Genomic DNA, 21,673 nt, shown 5'->3' with positions numbered 1-21,673 from the left:
GTTTGTAATTAGCACATAACATTACTTTATATCTGACAAGTTATTACAGAAACCTGGGATTTATATTTATGAGAGCTGTGTTGCATTTAGGAACTGTGCCAAATTGCGCGAAATACCAATTTCTACATAATGTTGCTTTAAGGCAGGAAGCGAACCCTGCTCTCCTGGGTGAAGGTCCTTTATTTTTGCTGTGATTGTCTCAAATTGCCACAGGTGGGTTTACACTGGAGTTACTTAAAGTCCCCGTGAAACGTCTAATAATGTGCTAGTTGCTTCGGCTTAGCTACGTGTTTCCTGTATAAACAGGCAGCAGCCAACCCTGCCCCATCCCCTGACCACCGAGTCACCGACGCTGACTCTTCATGGACTGGCAGCTTCCAGTAAACATAGTCGGACCAGGACAGAAAAACTGGGGTGGGGGGTTGCCATTTTTGGGCCTGATTCTGCTGTATAGATGAGATATGGAGCTAGACATGTGTGATAAAAACACAGCAATTCCAATTTCTGTTATATCATACAGACGTGTGACAAAATGTTGGTATTTCCCTGGAAATGATATTTCACACACTGCATATATATACTTGTTAAGTCTTAAGGGGGTTTATATTAAACTGTAACTGTAAAAGTCTGTAAAGTTTTCAGTGTGGTGAATGACGGTGGAACCACTGGGTGAAACGACACACACATACACACACGCTGCACATATCCTACAACGTCATGCTGCAGAATGAACAATGTATACCTTTTCTTGAGTGTGAATTAAAAATCGATAGCTCTGAGAGTTGCTGGATGGAGGGGTGGGCGTCTGTGGACTCGTGGCTCCGAGTTAATTCACTTTCACAGTTTGCCAAACAGATGAATAAAATATGACGCTCCAGTTTGAGGAGAGGGAGGGAAAGATTCTCTAATTGGAATTTCTGTCAGCTGAATGAGAATTTGAGGGTTGGCAAATTATTCACACACACACAGACAGACACACACACACACACACATACATACATACTGTACATTAAATCTAGGCGGTCCATTAGGTAGCCACAGGTGTTGGCATTAGCAGCTTCCCTGGTGATGTGGGGAAATGAACATCTTCATCGATCAAAACAGGACAGAAATGCTCTGTGCACTCATTTGCTTTTTAAATATTACTCTATATATACTGATTTCCACAACTTTATTCATGATCCACTGTTACTTTGCATCTTATTTTCTCTCCGTTTAACGACCCTAACAGCTACAGAAATACAGAAAGTCAAACATGCGGCCTGAGGTGATAATTCTGAACAAATACTCATGAAATATTTTCAAATGTTTGTACAAAATAAAGCAGACTGACTTCTGGGAAATCAGCTACACCGCTTCCATCCTCCAAGTCACGCAGCCACTCGCAGACACACAGACAAACACAAGCCCCCGTCCATTGGAGGTCACATGTGGGCGCACAGCTCATAAAACTGGTGGCGTGAGGGGCTCCAGCAGGGGGGATATAACCGTACTGACGTGGTAGCTGGTGACACAGTGACATTGATGGAGATATTTACCGTAACCTCGCGCCGGCCTTGGCTGAAGGGGAGAGGATGCTGTAATTCTTCTCTTCATTTCAACATGTCTTCTCAGCTGCCCTCATTTTATAAAGAAATTCACACTGGTTTACATCTGACTGACTGACTGACTGACTGACAGATGGGGTTAAAGCTCCTATGTGATGAATTTTAATGTGATTATAGACTCTTTTAAGTTATTTTGGTGGCAAAAGTATTAGCTTGTAGAGTCCTGGAGGACTGTATTTTGCTAAACTAGGTGTGACTAAGGCCGGAGATGTTCTTCTTTTTAACTACATGGTCACGTAGACAGCCGGCTGCATCATGAATGTAATTGTTCACATATATTTGCCCATGTTTTCAGCCCCTCCTCATCAGAGTCTGGATGGATATGTAAAGCAGCCGTACCGTGCATGCAAAAACTTACTTAGAAGCAAGTTCATCTCCAGCTAAAGAAGTCCAACTAATTAGGGCTGCTGGTGGTGGGGAATAGGGACTGCTAATGGGGGACAACCCATAATACCATGACAAAGAATTTATCATTGATTGGCTCTAATGGAGAACAAGTATTATCTCATTATCTGGATTTTGTAGTAAGTGTGTGTTAGTGTGGTTGAAGCGTGAAGCTTGCAATTTGTCCTCACTGTTTTGACAACTTTTGATGTGGTGAAATTTAAAATGCTAATGTGAACAAACCACCGTGACCTCTGTGAGATGTCACAACTGGAGAAAATGATTATTCAGTTTGTAGCATCTTCAGTTAGATCTGAATCAGGCTGCTACAGTCCATGTCCTGGGGGATGTACTGTGTGTATATGTAACATAAATGTATATTAGTGATGCATTAACTTTAGATAATGTTGTATCTTGTGGGACTCGGCTTATGGCCACTTACACATTCAACACATTTGCAACATATAAACTAAATTAACAGAAGAGTTGCATGTATAGAACCAGATCATCCAAAAATGAAAATTCAGTTCATCTCCTCACTCCCTGCCGTTGAAAAGTCACATGAAGTTTTGTAGTGCACAAAACATTTCTGGAGCTTCACACTGTAGCTGCTGAGCCAAAAGTGTCAGTGTGTCGGTTGACCCCGAGTGGATGGTGTAATTAACGTTGTTTCAAATCAGTTTGGGACCTCAGGTCTTGTGGAAATTTTGACCTGACGAGTCGTATGGAGCCATTTTATGAGGGGTTTTCTGTTTGTTTGTTTTTTCTGTTTTAAAACAAGTCTCCAGCTACTTCAGTTGTTGAGGAGAATGCTGCAACACTGTTTTGCTGTGAAGCTCCAGAAATGTTTTGTGGACTATGAAACCTCACCTGACTTTCAATCAGCATGGAGGTGAGGAGATAATGACTGAATTGTCATTTTTGGGTGAACTGTTCCTTTAAAACTAGATTTTTTTTTTTTTTTTAAAAGAGGAACCCTGGAGAAGACAGGCTCATAAGGAAAAGGAATAGTACAGCAGCTTAAGGAAGTATGCTTATTCGCCTTTGATACCAGGCTTTAGTCTGGATGGTAAATATGAGGCTACAAGTAGCTTAGCTTAGCATAAAGAGTGGAAGCAGAGGGAAACAGCTAGCCTGACTCTGTCCAAAGATTAAAAAAATTATCCAATTTCCAGCATCTCTCTAAAGGTGTCTAATTAAAACATGACACATTGTTTAAATTTGTGCAAAAACCAAAGTGTGTTTTTTCAGGGTATTATGCAGTGGACTATCCCTTTAAAAGGTAAACAGTCACCCAAAATAGCTGAACTTGTAGGTGAACAGAGTTCTTGAGTACTTTGTCACTTTCCACCTCTGCTGACTGATGAGGGTGGGATGTTTATCGGATAAAGAACTTGTACTTTCAGACACATTACACTCTGACCTACATTTTTCCATTCCTCGCGTTGCTTTTCTTTTCCACCTTATTTCTCTCTGTCTCTCGCTCTCTCTCTCTCTCCCTGACAGGCCTAGCTGGCAGTACAACTCAGATTGGTGTGAAATCGCCGCCTAACAGGCGGGAAATTGGCTCTGTTATTTTTGGAGCAGAGTCATGGGGGACCGTCGGACCATCATCCTCTCTCTAATGAGCAGGTGATGGAGGTGTAGCTGGGGAGGGAGCAGAGGGAGGGATGCATGGCATCTCAAACACCACACATGGCAGATGTACAGATGAGAGCAGAGAGGGAAAACAGCAGTGTGAGATGTAGCTGAGAGAGAGCAGAGGGAGGAAGAGAAGGAGACGAGAAGGGATGATGAGATTCCTTGTGGCTAATGTGAATATCAGCATCAGATTAGTCAAATATTAATTACCTCATTTGACATCAGGCACTCCTGCAAATGAGCGTTTACGGAGCTGGACTCGGCCCCAGCACAGTGTGTGTTTGTGCTGAGATGATGGAGGTCTGGTGGGGGTGGATGTGGCCAAAGAGGGAAGTGTCAGGAACAATACCATCTCCAGCCAAAGCAGAACATCGTCTATAACACAGAACATATAGAGCAGAGTGGTCCCAATCTTTTTCTGTCTGATGCACCCACAGCCCTGTATATATTAAAGCTGCTGTAAGTGTTATTCTCTTATTAAACTGAGTGTTAATTCTAACAGTAATCACTGTTATAGAGTGTTTGGTCAGTAACCCATGTCTCTCTTCCCTGTGCTTATGCAGTTAAAGAGAAATGTTCTTAATGTTCTGGTATTCCTGCCAACTTTATCCAATATGGACAGAGAAGTCCACAAAGAGACGGTTGGGCGCGTGCACAGAGCAGGATCCTCCTGTTGTGGTACCTACTGACCAACTGAACCTGCTCCATACAGCTCGTCCGGTGTCATCAAAGTCTCTGGAAGCCCTGAGGTCCCAAACTGATTTGAAAAGATGTTATTTACACCCTCAATGCACATTTGAGCTTAACAACTGAAGTAGCTGGGCACTTGTTTGAAGATGTTAAACAACAGAAGAAAATGGCTCCATACAGCTCGTCCGGTGTAATCCAAGTCTGTTGAAGCCCTGAGATCCCAAACTGATTTGAAAAGACGTTAGTTACATGTAAATGTTGGCATGTGAGTGTTGTTTTGAGACCTTTCCTTTAACAACACTTTCAGGATCACTCCATGTATGACAAAATCATTGAAATAAGATCCACTTTTTAAATTAGAAGTGTTAAATATCCAGTGGATAATTCATCAGATAAACTCACTTGGGGCATGACAGTGGCACAGATGAAAGGGCAATTAAAGCTGCTGTAAGCATTGTTGTCAGCTAACTTCCTGTTAGTTTTGCAGGTGGCAGTCCCCTCCCTCCTTTCTACGTCACTTCACTAGCACGACTTATTTCTTTCTTTGAGGACTGGACTTGGCAGCTTTCCCTGCACATCAAGGGTATACTATACATCATAAGACTTATATCTGATGTGACAGTCCAATCAGCAGGACCGCATTGTTTGTCTGTTCCTTTGTTTGATTCTCCAAAAGAAATGAAATAGCTGGACTTCAATGGAAAAATTAACCAAAATAAACAAACAGAAAAAGAACAGAACCCGAAATCCCAAATTAGTTTGAAAAAAAGTTATTCACACCCCTTTTAAAGCTGAAATCTTCACTGTAGCTGCTAGGCTAAAAGCGTTAGCTTGCACCCCGTCAGAAGTGGGTGCACGAGCTCGACCACGTGTGGAGGGTGTAAATAACATCTAACATCAACAGGGCTTGAAGAGCTGTATGAAGCCATTTTCTGGGGGGTTTTCTGGCTGTTAAATCAAGTCTCCAGCTACTTCAGTTGTTTAGCAGAATGCTGCAACACTGTTTTGCTGTGACGCTCCAGAAATGTTTTGTGGACTACGAAATTCACCCGACTTTCCAGCAGCATGGGGGGAGGAGATGATGACTGTTTTTTTTATTTCTGGGTGAACTGAAGTTTTGTTAGCTTTTTTTCCAACACCTCCATAATCTTTCCCCTGGTGAGCTGGCACATGTACCCCTGGTTGGGAATCACTGCTATACAGGACAGTAGCATAAATACAGAAACTGTCAGGTTTCCATGCAGGGAAGTGTCAGGCACAATCCCGTCTTTAGCCAAATCAGGACATTGCCTACAACAGAGAACATACAGTGTAGAGGACACCATCACCATCACACACTGCACTAATACACTCATCATTTCTGATTCAGTCTGTTGCAGCATTTGCAACTCATGCAGAATTTTAAATGCTTAAAAAGTCAATCTGAGGAAGCTCTGCAGAGACGTTCATCTTATATTTCATGTTGTTTATATCATGTCATCATCAGAACATCAACATACATGTAACAAATCCTTTATCTTTTCATGACTGGCTGAGGAAATGCTCAGTCACTGGTTTAACTGGAGCTGACTCACAGCCACTGGAAGGCACCGTACACAGTATTCATCACAGTCCATAAATTCACACACATGCACACTCACACACACCACATATCCCAGACAGAGCCCACAGATCCCTCAGAAGAAATCAGTTTTTCCTCTTAACAGCAGGTGTAGTATTCAGCAGCTAAACACTGCCCCCTACTGTCACATATTCACTGTACATTCAATGCAGAAGGAGGGATCAGCTGACACGTGATCATATTTAATCCACATTATTATTCATTTGATTCTTTGTCAACATTACCCTTTACAACCAGCACAGCTAATCATTTTAAATTTTGGTTTCACAGTTATAATAATATTTAGTGTTGGCAGCAGGCCACACAGAGCACTGGTGTGATTCGGGATCATAGATATTTTTGCTACAATGTTCAATATTCAATGTTAAAAAATGTCACCCCTGATAGGATTAAATGTACTACAAGGAACTTTTAAAATGGTCATAAGAATGTCACAAAATTGAATATTGATGCTTCCGACCAACATAAGCAAACGAGACCATCGGCACGAAGACCAGCTATTTTTCTTTATAGTTATTACCTTTGTTCTTAAGTCCTGTCACCAGGTCAGGTTGGATATGTCATGGAATTAAAACTATTTTTATGGCGGTGCGCTGATGAACTGAGGGTCTCTCAGCCTGAGGAAAGAAGCTGCTCTGTAGTCTGCTGGTATGACACTAAAATAAAATGTACTTTGTTTCATCATCATCATCTTTTGTCAACTTGAACTTAAATGCCCAAAGTTCTGTGAGTGTGTAACTTTAAATAATGTAGTGTTTACTCTTCATTGCACTTGTATCTGTGTGACAGCCTCGACAAACATTTCTTCAGTTTCTCTCCAGACTGGACATGTTAAGTTCTCTTATTATTACTTATTTTGGTAAATAAAGTCCTCCAGTGTTAGACAGTCTGGTCTGTGTGCAGCTGATGTCCAGGACTCATTTTTCACTCTGCTCCATCTCATGGCGTTCCAGCGCGGGGGGCAGCGTGGCCCCACAGGGGCCGTGGAAGTGGAACCTGGAACACAGAGGAAATATTGTCGAAGCTGTAAACATGACATGAATTAGTAAAAAATGATGCATGTATCTGATTGTCTGACAGTAAATTAAAACGTACTTGAAGCGCTGGGTGGCTGGCGTGTTTTCCATGTTGAATTCAGCCACAGGAACTCCTCTGGCTGCCACCTGAGGAGCAAACATGGCTGCTGGATACACAATAGATGATGTGCCGACCTGCAGAGAGGGAAGTTTAAATACCTTAAGTTACCTTCTTTTACTAAAGATTTCAAGGAGAATTTCTATATGAATAACAATTGACTGTTTTCCTTGTTTAGTACAACATACTTGATTTTTATACAGCACCAAATTTAACATCTAAAATGTTGTTATTACTCAAAATATCAAGACAAATTAAAGTTCTGTAGCTGTACAGTTGCACTGTGGTCTATCAGTCCTTGAGCGTCTGGGTTTTCAATCATTTAGAACAAAATATCAAACATTTATACAATTATTAAAGAGTATGGAGATAAAAATGTGTCAGTACCACAAGGCAGAGGTCACAGCTGTCCAACACTTGCTCTGCTCGGGTGAGGATGTCTGAGTCCAGAGTCTCTCCAAACCAAACCACAGCTGGTCTCAGGAGGCCGTGACAGCCTGTCTGCTCACACCTGAAACATAGACACACACACACACACACACACACTCTGTCAAAACAAATAACCTCATTTCAGAAGAGCAGAGTACTCAAAGAGAAAGTGTGTGTGTCTTACCTGGGCAGATTCTGAACAGGGATCTCAGCGTCATCTGTTTTTGGGTCTGGAGCTCTGAGGAGTCAGTTTGATAAAAGAGGTTTGTCACTGTAAAGAGCAAATATGCCCCAAAACACTTAAAATGATAAAACAGATCTAAAGCACAACTCTCACCAATTCATGTCTTTAATGCTGTCCCTATCTGATGTTTATATTTTACTTCCTATACTAGCTACACAGTGCCCACGTCAAACACACTTAGTAAAATTAAACCATTTTAGGTAAAATATGGTTGACAATTCCCAGCACTACAGCTATTTTTCAAATAATCACAGTGTTTTTGTTACAAAGTATACAATAACATTATGATAAAAACCTACAAACATGACGGACAAACGAACAGCCAAAGCAACACTTCCATTTACTTATTATCTTATTTATTTTATTTGATGTTATTTTATTAGTCATCTGCATCTTGCTGTATTCCTTTAAGTGTTTCCATTTAATTTTAATAAACAGACATTTACGTATGACTTGAGAACCGTAGACACATAAAAAAGGATCAGAATTACTGTAAACAGAGATCGGTTTGTCATTATTAATATCAATATTAATTGTCAATATTATAATTCTCTGACATTAATTTTCAATCACATTTTTTAATTCAAGACAGAGACTGACTGTAGTCGGTGGAACATTTAGATGATTAAACACATTCATTTTGAATGTCAGATAAGTGGCTTTTAAAGTGACATTTCCTTGCAGTCACAGATTTTTATAATTATTTTTCCGCTGGCATTTTATGCTCAAGTAAATTTGATCAATATCTTTTATTACAAATTTTCATTTTGTTGAGGAAAACAGTCCAAATCAAATGACATCAGATGAGGCTCTTACCCTTTTCCCTCCAGCGCGGCACAGATGGGGCTCTTGTAATTGGCTGCTTCATGACCACAGCTTATACAGCGTGTTCGAAACAGACTTCCTGGATTATCAACGCAAGAGACGACAGATTAGGGCTGAAACATGTCAATCGATTAGTCAGAATACAGAAAATTAATTAACAACTGTTTTGTGTCATATATCAAATACAAATGCCAAATATTACTCCAGTTTGAAGATTTGTGCCTTACAAACTTCATTTATTTTTTAGTCTCATCTCATCTCTCATCTCATTTTCTTTCCGCTATTTCCCTATTGGGGTCGCGGGGTGTTGCCGCTTTTATCCCCCCTTTCGGGGGGTTGCGGGGCTACTGGGGCCAAATCCAGCTCTTTCTACTTGCCGTGGATTTCCAGGATGTTTTTGGATCCGGCGTGGCGGTGGAGCTCATCGATATTCTGAGTGACCACTGTAACCGTACGTCCCTGTTTGCTCAGTCGCTCCTCACACTCGGCGATGGCCAGGTGGGCGGGGTTGGGATCTTTAATGCGCATCACCTCACGGCGGTAGTGGTAAAACTCCCAAACACGGGAGGGATTCCTGGAGAAGGCCTCTGGAGTGGCAAGTTCCTAAAACATGAAAATGTTTGAAACTGTTATTCAGTTGTTATAGTTGCAGCTCTATTGCATAATACACTTGCCAGTTTATTAGGTACTCCTAGTTTACTCCAGTTTTTGTTGTTTAGAGAGGTGTCGAATCAACTTTATGATCATTTTTGCAGTTTGTGGTGCTGGTGTATTTTATTGCATTATACTGATAGGTGTTTCTATTATTCTGTCCACCCTATTTACATCAATTAAGGTAAGCTAAATAACAGAAACACCTCAGTATACTGTGATACAATTCAGTAATATAATATATTATAATATAATAATATAGTGACCTACCTGTGCTTGCCATTTCCTCCAGTAGCCTCCTTTCCCTCTGAAGGTGGGGACTCCACTCTCTGCACTCACTCCTGCTCCGGTGATGATGGCGATATTCTTGGCTTTGGAAAAGATCTTCCTGAATGCTGCCAGATCTGAGCACAAATGCATAACACAAAGTTACAATGATGGAAGTTCAGGGATTTGTGGATAATAATTGCTCAGCAAGAAGATGCAACATAAGCAGAAAAGGTGAGAAATAAAGATTACCTGAACTGGGCTGGGCCATCTCTTTGAACTGCCCGTGTCTTTTCATCAGGGCAAACAGCTGACAGTTAATCACACCTCTACAGGTGAACTGGCACAAAATCATCTGGTTTAACCTGGAAAGGAAAATATTACACTATTCACTCTGGAAACAAAGCCGATTTCCAATTTCTTGACCCACTGAGCCAGAATGACACTTTTAGAGACCTCCTTTCAGTGTTCACTACTGGTGTTCAAGTCACATGTTTACACGGTTTAAAATGACAGTTTCATGTCACTTCTGACATCATTTCAACTTTAATTAAAGACGTGGAATCAAACCTCCAGACTGAGCCTCAATACATGAGGCAGATACTCAACCAGGTAGTTTGTAGTTTTTACACAATTGAAAACAATACAAATAACAAGGATGACAAATTATATACCGCACAGTGCAGGAGCAGGCGGAAAACCCAGAGGTCTTATTTGAAGCCTCTACCTAAATAATTTGAAAATATCACAAAGTTATAGAAAACACATCATTTACATACAGAGAATATGTGTAATGCAATAAAATGCAAAAGCACTACAAACTGTAGCCTCCAAAAGAATCATAAAGGTGAGCAACCCGTCAGCTATACTGAATACCATGTGTTGATCATCCAACCTTGGAACAATAGAGAGCTGAAGTCCTGCCTCTTCCGGTTTCCTTCATGGGACCTTATTTCAGACAAACTTTGCATGGTAGTGAATGAAGAGAGATAAATACTTTTTCAATCCCGTTTGAATTGCGTCATGAATCACACATGATGTTTGTCAATTTAAAAGATCATTTTCCAGGTCAATAAAGTCTCAGTTTGTCATCAAACTAATGAAATATCAGACTGTGAAAATCCGTAACTATAAAGACCACACAGCCAACAGTGTCTTAGTGATGTCGTCTAGTTGAACGCTCACCAATACCCATAACTTAAACACTGCAGAGCTGCTCCTGTATATTAGCAGCTCACTGAACTGACCAACTCTCCTTTCACATAACTGCAGTTGTCATTATGAGCAGATTTATTGTGACTTTCATCTTTTTTAATACCTTTTCTGTGCCGAGTTGGCTCCATGTGGGTGCTGGTGACGTGTGTTGAACTAACCCTAACCCTTCCACTGAACTGACCTAACGTGGACACAGTTCACACTTTTAAAAAGCAGTTTTTATGTGTTTTGCTGATTCTTTGTTCATGTTTTTGTTGTTCTGTATTTTTCGTTGTGAAGCACTTTGTGACTTTCTGCTCCTGGAGGGTGTTTTATAAAATGCACTAATCATTATTCAATAAAACTGATAGTAAGCTCACCTGGTTGAGTATCTGCCCCATCCAGTGTCCTGTCTAAAATTATGTTGCAGAAACTTTCATTCCAGCTCTTCAGTCTTTTCAACAAAAGCACTGAATTGAAGTCTTTCATGTAGTCTTGCTCAGTGGGAGTTGACACTTTTTGCACAGGAAGTTATTTTCTTCAAATAATCACAAGACAGACTTTGACTGAACAAGTCGGAGATAACTCAGAGGTTTCTTCACAGTTTGGCTCGTATTTATCATTCACAAAAAAACCCTCTTCAGGTGATAAAAGCGATGATTAGCTAGCTGTGGGAGACAACCTGTTGTTAGCTTGTAGTGAGGTTAGTTTCGTTTTCAGGAAGGTCATTGTGGCTTTTTAAAGCTCACAGGTCAACATAAACAAGCTCAAAGCTAACATGCTAAGTTACCTATTGTACTCGAAAATGATGCTATAAGGGGATTAAGACGGACTCGTTCAGTAGTAAAGTGGTATTTTGACAGTTTGTCTGTTCTACAACAAGCATGGACCCTCCTGCGCAGTAAACTGAGCCTGTCTTAGCTCGCAGTAGGGTATGCTAGCTAACTATGTTAAGAGCATATCAAATGGAAGCTAGCGCTGGTATCACAGCTACTGACAGCAGCTCCACGAGCACATCACGTCCTAAAGACAGTGTCATGATCATGGCTGTATATATCCAGAGATGAGGGGGGTCCTGTGTTTGAGCTAAAGTCTGCTAATGCTTACCAGCTACCTGTCAGAGCGAAGCCAGCGGACCTGTCAGAGCGAAGGGAACCAGGAACTAGTCGGTGTTTGCTCCAGTGAGTCAGTGGGCTGACAATGAGCCTGTCAACAGAGTGAGCGAGGTAACAGCACACCCCTGCAGAGGGGACGCGACCAGCAGAGGGAGCATGTGCACTGCAGTGGTCCAGTATCCCCTCACTGTGGGCAGAAACACAGCATCATGCACTTTGAAGCATTTCTGTCTGCCAATATAAAAATGAATAAAAATGACTTGTGCTTTGTTACTGAAATAGCCCCCATGTGTAAGCATGTTTGATTCTTCATTCTCCACTAGAGGCCATCATTGGATTAACAGATTATAAAGCACAACATTAACATAAGAATATAATAATAATAATAATCCTGAGTGATCAGAGAAAGATTGATAGATGGATTACTTAAGCATCTCCAATCAGAAGTTGTAGTCAGGTCACACAAATAAGCAAGAAGAAGAAGGTCAGAATTATGTTTGAGTTAACATGAGAATTTCAGAGTATTACAATAACCATTTCATTTTTAAAAACCTGTGACTCAAAGTCCCAAGTCATTTTTTCTAGTGCAAGTGAAGTCAATTCAAGACACAGGTTGTGTCAAGTCACATCCCATAATATAACAGTCATACCTGCAGTATCAGGCCTTTGAAAAGAGAGAATACAAGGTACTAGTCCCTGGCTTATAATGCTATTATTGGCTAGTTTGTGTCACCTGTTCAAAAACTATGACATTTAATTCAATTTGTATTATAATTATTGACATTCAGGGAAATAAATGTAGAAAAAAAACAAAAAACTTAATAAAAGCTTATTTATTTCTCAATTTTTCCCCCATCAATAAAATATTTCCTTCCCATCACTTACAAAGAGAAATACTGACAGCCAGAGTAAAAACAATCACCTGAAAACATAAAATGAGCACAGAAAAGTCCAGTCACGAGTCTTTAACTTTCAAGTCCAAGTCATTTATTTTCTGTCAACATTGACTCCAGTCCACACCTCTTTTTCACACTAAACTGACATTATTTCAGTTGATTAGGCTGATACCAGAACCACACATGTGAGTCGTGTCCCTGCAGTCCTGCTCCTGCTTTGTCTGGGGCATATTTACAGGTTTACATATAGGAAATGTTGATCAGAGCTATTGTCAAAATATCTTGACTAGTTTCATGGAATACATTTGAACAGTAATATATTTTTCCATTATGAATTCCACTGAACTTCAACTGTAAGTAGAACTGTTTAGTGTCTCTTTGTGATTGAGCACAGTCAACCTGTCACTTCTACTGCCTTTGTTTCACCCTGAAACATTTGTATTGTGAATCGTACGTGGTGCATTGCCCTCAGTGTAAAGATGCCTGTGAGATTTTTCACATTTACAGTAAAAAACAAACAACACTGTAGCTGCTAGGTTAAAATATGTCACATCTTCTCAAATCAATTTGGGACCTCAGGGCTTCCAGAGACCTGGATTACTGTGGACGAGCTGTATGGAGCTGATTTATGTTTTTATTTTTGGTTGTTTTTCCGTTTTAAAACAAGTCTCCAGCTACCTCAGTTGTTCAGGAGAATGCTGCGATGCTGTTTTGCTGTGAAGCTTCGGGAATGACTGAATTTTCATTTTTGGGCGAACTTTTCCTTTAACTGATTAACTGATCTTCAGGTTTACAAGCAATACAAGGACATGTCTGCATATATCATAAGATAGACCTGAAAGTCATTTTTAGTGATGTGGAAAGCTTACAAAAATATATTCATCTCACAACTGAATGGTGGTTTTGGGTGAACTTATCCTTTAATTATTCCATTTACATTTGACAAATAATAGTGAAAATGGTCTCACCAGTTCCCAGGCCACAAGCTGAGATCTTCATAATGCTTGTAATGTTGGACTGAGACTCTGAAGCCCAGATATTATAAATGTATACTGATAGAAAGAGACAAGCAACCAATCCTACACTTTCAGGAGCTGGAACCACAGAATGTTTGATATCTTCTGTTGATAAATGACATGCAAATCAATTAACAAAGGGCTTTAGTTATTGATTCATCTTCAGTCAGGTGACTAGTCAGTCCTCTGACCAGTCCTCTGTGGATAGAAGCCAGGCAGGAGAGATGATGTGGTTGCATGTGGTCTTTTCATTGGCCAGTCTTCATGTCGGAGCCGACTTACAGGAAAAGAAAGAAGCAGAAGCTCATCATTAAACCCACCGTCTCTCCTCCTTCTCTCCCCCCTCTCTCCCCCCTCCTCCCCTCCATCACCATTACAACAGCCCGCCCCCCTCCCACACCGTCTGCCCGGGCGGGTGCACGAGTGGCTGCTGCGGCGCCGAATCTCTCGCAGTCCCGCCGGTCGCCAGTGGACGCTGCCCGGCTGGCCGAACATGGCGGCGGCCCCGGAGGAGGAGGTAGACCGCAGACCGATCCGGAGGGTCCGGTCCAAGAGTGACACGCCTTACATCAACGAGGCGAGGATCTCTCTGCACCTGGAGACAGGTAGGCGAGCCCGCCGCTGTGGCACGGCCGCTCTGCGCTGCGTGTCGGGGTGTATTTGCAGTCCACGGGGGATGGTGTAGTGACAGGTTTTCATGGTTTCGTGACGGTTCCCACGCACCAGCATGACTGTGGGCTTTCATTGTGCAGCTCTGACGGTACCCATGGTGCTCAGCTGCACCTGGGTGGATGGTGAGCGCACAGTGACTCATGCACAGGGAGGAATCTCTCTCTCAGGCTGGCTTTTATTCCAGCACGGCACGGCTCGGTTATGTATGGGAAACCTAATTACCCCTACAGGAGGACTGATTGCTTTCTCTCCGACCAGACTCCGCCTTGATTGTCGGCTGCAGTGAAGCGCTGTGCGAACTTGGCCGCCTCTGGCTCCTCATTTAAAATGCACTTGTTATTATTGCATTTGGAGGAGGAATGGATGCTCCGGCATGTGAGAGCCTCACCAGCAAATGTGGCGGCTCAGGCTCAACAGCAGAGATAAGTTATTGTTTCCTTTGTTGCCATGGTCACGAAGGTAGGCTGTCACGAAGCCTGGATCATCTGCAGATAGATCTGTCTCCTGCTCTGCCCGTGTCTTTACATCTGAAAATAGGCATGTTCCTCCCTCACAGCCCCGAGGGAGGTGCTTTAATACCACATCAGCGCGGAGCTGTCCACTGGCCCTCGGTGCTGAAAATGCCACCGAGCAGAAGCCTGGAGGATCGACACGGACTGTCTCTATACCTCACTGCACATATATGACGAGGCTTTCTCTATTTTACTTAATGAGCTGCTGGATCCCAATTGGGCTCGACCCTCCCCCAGAACTGCCCCGATGTGACAAATCCCCGTCACATGGTGTGTATAGCCTGGCAGTGCAGGCTCCAGACTCGAGCCTATATTTTCCATTTCAGACAGATGCCAACTCTAGAAAATTCCCTTTTGTTCTGCTTTGTCTGCTGCCTCAGTCTGTATTTATATTAAATCAGGGCTATATTTTAATCAAAATATAAAGCTTAGCGCAAGAAGCTGCAGTTTTTTGATAGAGGTAAAATGTGTCAAAACAGCTTTATGATGAAGTGCTGTGGTGCTGCAGAGAGGTCCTGGACTACAAATCTAGCTCTCCAGATGAGGGGTCGACCGATATGGCTTTTTCAGGGCCGATACCGATTGTTAGGGATCAAGGAGGCTGAAGACAGACATTCATTTGCATTAAAAATGAATCCAGTGATGGAATAAACCAATAAGTACAATTTACTTGTCTATTTCCATTTTCTGCTACTTTATATTTCCTCTCCCCTACTTTCAGATTATTTAGTGTTTGTAGGATGTTAATTAATTAATTGTGATGTGTTACCAATCAGATAGTGTAGTAGGAGGAACATTGTGTGAGGATGCTGCATCAGAGCCAAAGTGGCACATTTTTAAAGTCGTTTATTTTATCAGCAGTCTAACAGAATATGGGCCCTGATAATTAGTCTCCACCTACTCCAAATATAAGAAAATATGTTTATCGGTGGAGGCCCCAATACAAGTCACTTCATCATGATTTTTGAATTTGTAAAAATAATAGCAATATGATTTTTTGACCATATCTGCAGCCTTAGATTAAATCAAGATTATATAGTGTGTAAAATAGCACGTGTAGATCGTATTTCTCCTCCAAGCAGAGGTGAGAAATGAATGTGAAAAGCAGCCTTACATAAATCTTAATGAGATCAGGAATTACTCACATGCTTGCCACCACCACCACCAGCACCACCACCACCACCACCAGCACCACAACCACCTCATTTGGCCCACTTAGACCTTTATGACTCACAGTGTTCAGACCCACCTACTCATAATCCCTCTCTCTTGCCCTCAACAATCTTCCTCTCCATTTTGTTTTCTATTAAGCACCTCCTCTCTGACCGGCCGAGCCTCCCCAATCTGAGTAACACTATTCTTTCTCGGAGCTTTGTGTCAGGCTCTCCATCAGGCATGAATCTGAAGGAGGGGGGGTAGGAAGGAGGGAGGGAGGGAGAGAGGGAGGGAGGGAGGGAGGGAGAGGATGCTGCTGCTGTGCCTTGCTAACAGTGCTGCTCCTGGCTATTAGCTGGGAACGGAGCGGGCAGGCTGCAGCTGCATAAGGCTGCCGTGGCATCATTGAGAATCCAGCGGGCACGGCCACTGATGTCAGGAGAGGGATATTTGTCTTCACACCTTTCCTGTTTTCTTTTCTTCCTTCTCTCTCTTCCTCCACCATGATTTCCTTGGTCTAATCTTTTCTCTGTCACCCATGAAGCCATCTGCCCGCCCACTCCCCTGATTCCCTTTTACTTCATGTTAGCTGCTGTTGTTTTGCATAAATCCAGCCCACTCTCTTCTTTGATGTGTGCCACCATTCATATGTGACACATATACACCTTCAGTGTGCATGTGGTAACACACATGCTTGTGAACATGTGTGTGGGAGGAGGTGTATGTGAGATTTGGATTTAGTACATTAGAGTTTATCACCAGAGGTTTTGCTAGACGGCTTGTTGTTTCTGTCTTGAGCCGACTCTTCAGCCGTGCTCAGTGTTGAACCAGGATGAGATGATTTCATGATTTGTTTCTTTGCTGTCCACTTTTGCTGAATCATCACTCTGCTTCTTGCTGTTTTTGTGCACTATGCCTTCACTGACGTGATTTATTTGGATTGGAGGCAGTCTGTGGGGAATGAATGGCAGTTTTAAAACATAAAACATGTATGTAAACAGAGATTTTGAAGTCTGCTGAATCAAATATGCAGATAAACTGCTAGAAATTGCTTTTCTTTAGCATTGATTTAGTCTTCAGATTTCCCGTTATGTACCTTTATTAGGACCATTTAACACCCTGTCAAAATCTATATTCTTTATCTGCTGGTGCCAACACTTCATTGGAGCTATATTTTAATTATTTAACTTGTGCTAAAGTCTCTATCAGCCAGACCTTTCTCCAGCGGTGGTGTAGGGGAAAAACACTCTGATTTCTTTGAATTTCTTTTAACCAATCACAATCACTTTATGCATGTTTAACCCAGAATGCAGCAACGGTCATTGTGAACTTGAGCCTGGGCAATAAAATGACTAAATCCCAGTAAAAGAAAAGGTAACAACTACTAGCTTGTTTAGATTTCTATCATTAGTAACAGGTTAGGGTAACTTGCCATTATCAGCATATGGTTGCTAGCTCGGAGGTTGTTGTTGACATACAGAGAGCTGAAGGGAAGGGAATTCTGGCTGAAATATGGTCAGTGGGTTTTTGACGACCTGAGAATGACACTCAAAAATCAACCATCTTTCTTTAGGATCGCTTTAACAGTTGGCCTACATTACATAGGGTCTTGTTTTAATTGTCCACCTTAATGCACACACACTGGCTGTCTGTCCTTTCTGTTTTTTACTCTACCAGGAACGTTATCTGCTTTCTTCATCATCAGTAAGACACACCCTGTGTTTCAGATGTGTTCACCTGCAATTGTGTTGTCATAACAGCAGGTGAGCCGCATTAGGGGACGCTTGTCGTTAATTATGTAGCCGATCCAGCCGTCTCCCTGTCTGCAGAGCATGTGTGATTGACAGTAGACTGAAGGAGGACAGAAATAATAAAATATATAATATAAAATGCTAAAATTTGTCACCAAATATACCTGTGCACCCTGCCCAAGTAACTTCTGTGTGTAGGAAACACTGATGTTGTTGTTGTTGTTGTTTGCTGCTGCTGCTAGAAAAGAAGGTTGATGAGCAGCTGACGTGAACCATACAGTAAATGTGCTGTAAAACCAAAACAATGAGCCTAAGGATGCTGAAAAGCTCTGCAGAGCTCAGAGTGTGTCCGTAGGTCTGTATACAGTTATATGATCCAATGTTATTCAATGTTTTTTTTTTTGTCTGTGTTTGAGCAGAGATTGTCAAGTGCACTATACATGTATGGACCAACCAGTGAGTCTCCCATGGTTTAGGAAGTTAAAACCTAAACTAGAAAACGTTTCTGTTTCATTCTGTGTTTTTATGACAGTATATTCAGTCAGATCCATTTCAGAAGTCTGTCTTTTGGCATTTCTGCTGCGCTCCGTCATCTTGAGCCAGTCCAGATCCCAGGCAGCACAGCACAGCTCTGCTCCAGCAAAGTAAATCCAGGTCAGCTCGGTTAGAGCTTAGCCATTCTAACAAAGACCAAGACGCAGGCATTACCACGCTCTCATTCAGAGAGCCCTAATACAGACCTGAATGAAAGACTGAGACAGAGAGGGCTTAAATGAGAGGAGGTGGAGGAGCAGGAAGAGTCTGAGGAGGAGGACAGGATGGCACGACGGACATAAAGACTGGCACATTGAGAAAGAAACAGAGTTGGCCGTCGTCCATAGAATATGGTGGGAACGGTATGCACACAGCTCCCACTGTGTGAGTAATGCTCTTTGTCTCTCCCATGCACATACATCAGCTCTGCTATCTGTGTACAGGCCTTGAGCAGCAGAGTGGCAGAAGTACCTGTGCAGAATACAAAAGCACAGGGAGAAAGTGTGAGAGCTTTAAATGCAGCGGAGAGCAGCAGAGAGCTTCCTGCCTCGCTGCCTCCCACCACACCCCCTCACTCTTCCTCCGCTGGCACGTAGGTCCATCCATTCAGCTCAGACAAGCTAACCATTGTGCTGACAGAGAAGACCTGAGCCAGCGAAGCCTTCTGACTCAGACTTAAGTCACAATCAAGACACTGGGAAGGCCTGGAACAATTTCAGAGGACAAGAGCAGAAGTGAGGTAAACATAGTTGCGTACTGTGATACTGGGGGTATCAAATCTGTCAGGATGAATTGTGACTTTTATCTTAATAATTTTGCTTGTGTTCTTTTCATATTTTTGCCTGGTTTAGTTAAAGTAAGTTCACTCAAAGATTCTGAGGCCGGATGCATAAAACTCTGTGAAGATTTAGGACTAAAACTGTGTGTTGCATAAAGACAGAAATATGCAAATGCATTATTTACATCAGCTGTGTCTACGCCTGATTCTGCTTTACAAATCTCTGGCACACAAGATTTATTTCCACTCTGACAATTATACATATATGGATTTAAAAACACCCTTAAACCACCATTTGCATATTGATAATCGTGCTAGCTCCATCACTTATAAGACCTGTAAATGAGAAGAATGGCAAAGAAGAAAAAGTGTTTCACCAGTGAAGTTCATTGGTACTTGCCCTCCGCCCCGACCGTCATTTTGCTTTTTGATGGAAGCTACAGTTATAAACTGAAGGGGTCTGCTCCGTGCAGCAGCAGCGCCAGCAGCAGAGTCCCAGCACAGAGTGACAAGAATCACATTTGGAAAGGAGTTGGTTACCTCACTGTGTAGCCTCTCGCCTGCAGCTCTTCATCTAACAGCTCCTTCTTGTTCCATCACTCACACAGACTGAATAAAACTACTCCCTGACATATTTAAAATGGATCAGCTGTCAACAAATGCTGAAAAATAGCTGTTGTTTTGCTCTGTAGATGCACAATGTGATGAATGATAGTGACTGGTGCTCACTAAACATGTTGGATTTCCTGTGACTAGCCTACTTCCTAATGAAAGTGAATGCTTTTAATGTGAAGATGCAGCTGTAGGAAACGTTCGGTTTTCATTAGCAGTAGATTAACGCAGCACTCTACAGATGGTGAGCGTTGTTTCTTCTAAAAAGCCTGGTGTACCAGGTAACACAGGTGTTGTCACAAGCTTATTAGTTGGTGAGAAAATGTCAAAAAGTCCAATTTCCACCATTACTTTTTCCCTTGTTTTGTCACTTCCAGTAGAACAGTACAGTGGTATTCGGTACAGAACTGGGACACAGTTTGACTTTTGTTTCCCTGAATGTCTTTTGACGGCATTTGACAACATGTCTGAACTTATTGCATTCAACACCCATCTGTCAGGGAGGGCAAACGTGATAGTGATACCAGTGGCACACAGAGAGAGGACATATTTTCAGTTCAGATGAAGCAACATTTATTGTCTTGTGGGTGCATTGTGCATTTGAGATAAACTGCTGCTGGAGAACTAAATGTCTATCACTTCTGTGTATGGATTGCACCCAGGATGAGTGTTAGAGTGCTTGTGTTTTAGTGTTTTTTTTTCATTTTATCTTACTGTTTTCTGCTATTTAGTGTAGCTGCAGTGTAAACATCACAGAGGTTAAAGTGAAGGCACAGTGTGAGCCCTGTCCTGTCTTTGATGTCACCCACATGCTCCTGGAGAGGACTTCATTAGTGTGACTTTACTCTCCATCATCTTCAGTTATTGAAGCCAAAAAACTAAATTAGGCCAAAGGATTAACATGTAAACATGTGGCGGAGGTGGCATTAACCACAGCTGAGTGTTTATAGGCTCAGACAGCTGTCAGTAAAGGAAACACTTCCTCAAACAAGTCAGTTTCCAGGCCTTCTTTTATTTTTTTAGTGAGACAGCTGTTTGTGCAGGGAGTTGTTTAGATGCAGTCTGGGATAATACTTTAGGTGTCATTGGAGCCCAAATAGTAAATCACTGGAGCTGATTGGTTAGTTTATCACAGATATGTCCGGCCCAGTTGCCAGAAAAACATGTTTCGATTAATGTTTCTGCAAACCACTGTATCACATAGACATTTCTACAATACGTGTCTCTTCACGTTAACATTACATGTTAATGACCTGACTGTTCCATCAGAAGCTGGAGGGGATGCTGCTTGTACCCCCATGACGTACATCTTTGCTTCAGCTCAGAATCTGAGAGATTATTTAATAAAATATTTTTTATATTTATGTCCAAATTACAAAAGCCAATATTTGTTTAACCAGGCTTCTTTACCCTTTAACCTCTTTTTTACAAATGTTGTATCACAAATTCAGACCAGGCTTTGTTTGTGATGTTGTGCAGTAGGTCTGCAAGTAAAAAATATTTTAGATTGTTGATTTATCTGTTCATTATTGTCTTGATCCATTCATTAGTTTTAGTCAGAAAAATGTCAGAAAATGTCCATTAGTGTTTCCCAAAGCCCAACATAATGTCCTTAAATGCCTTGTTTTGTCAACACCCCAGAGATAACCAGATTTCTGTCATAGAGTAATGTCATCTCTAATTCTTAATATGATACTGCTTGCCTATAGTGTTGTACTCCTCCTTGTTTTGTTGTCTGCCTGTGAGCATTTCCTTCATATTTGTCCCCCCCACCCCCCCGGTGGTTGTTTTAAGTGGGCCCCCATGTGGTTCCTCCCTGGGCACCTCAGCTGTGGGCGTAGCTGCAGGACTCCTCCTCAGGCAAGAACCAAACCACAAAATGCAGCCAGAGATCCAAGACACATCACCAGTCCATGTTTTTTAGAGTTTTTATCCAGACGTTTGT

The 21,673-nt window shown here is 41.9% G+C and overlaps 2 protein-coding genes across 2 annotated transcripts in view; one reads left to right on the top strand and one right to left on the bottom strand.

The window, feature by feature from the left end:
• Window positions 1-5,756: 5,756 nt before the first annotated feature.
• sirt5 (sirtuin 5) lies at window positions 5,757-11,989 on the bottom strand. The gene is made up of 9 exons (XM_084356108.1): window positions 11,795-11,989; window positions 9,746-9,858; window positions 9,497-9,630; window positions 8,949-9,178; window positions 8,567-8,650; window positions 7,691-7,744; window positions 7,465-7,588; window positions 7,039-7,154; window positions 5,757-6,939 (listed from the first exon to the last, which is right to left on the bottom strand). The coding sequence occupies exons 2-9, from the start codon at window positions 9,846-9,848 to the stop codon at window positions 6,861-6,863; spliced, it is 924 nt and encodes a 307-aa protein (XP_084212234.1). The 5' UTR covers window positions 9,849-9,858; window positions 11,795-11,989; the 3' UTR covers window positions 5,757-6,860.
• A 2,126-nt stretch (window positions 11,990-14,115) lies between these two features.
• Window positions 14,116-21,673, top strand: part of phactr1 (phosphatase and actin regulator 1) — a 39,728-nt gene continuing 32,170 nt past the window's right edge. The window contains exon 1 of the mRNA XM_084356106.1: window positions 14,116-14,319. Coding sequence (XP_084212232.1) covers window positions 14,208-14,319 — 112 coding nt within the window. The 5' untranslated portion in view covers window positions 14,116-14,207. The remainder of the gene's footprint in view (window positions 14,320-21,673) is intronic.

The sequence above is a fragment of the Pagrus pagrus genome, assembly GCF_965226575.1.
Source record: "Pagrus pagrus genome assembly, chromosome: 6".
NCBI classification, from domain to species: domain Eukaryota; kingdom Metazoa; phylum Chordata; class Actinopteri; order Spariformes; family Sparidae; genus Pagrus; species Pagrus pagrus.
This window is presented reverse-complemented; position numbering and strand designations above follow the sequence as displayed.

Bases quoted from the DNA above. Each gene is read 5' to 3' on its own strand.
- sirt5 (XM_084356108.1), bottom strand. From the start codon at position 9,848: ATGATTTTGTGCCAGTTCACCTGTAGAGGTGTGATTAACTGTCAGCTG. The intron at 8,651-8,948 runs GTAGAAAGAGCT...TAATCCAGGAAG, and splicing joins ATCCTGGAAATCCACGGCAA to TCTGTTTCGAACACGCTGTA. The intron at 6,940-7,038 runs GTACGTTTTAAT...TCTGTGTTCCAG, and splicing joins CCAGCCACCCAGCGCTTCAA to GTTCCACTTCCACGGCCCCT.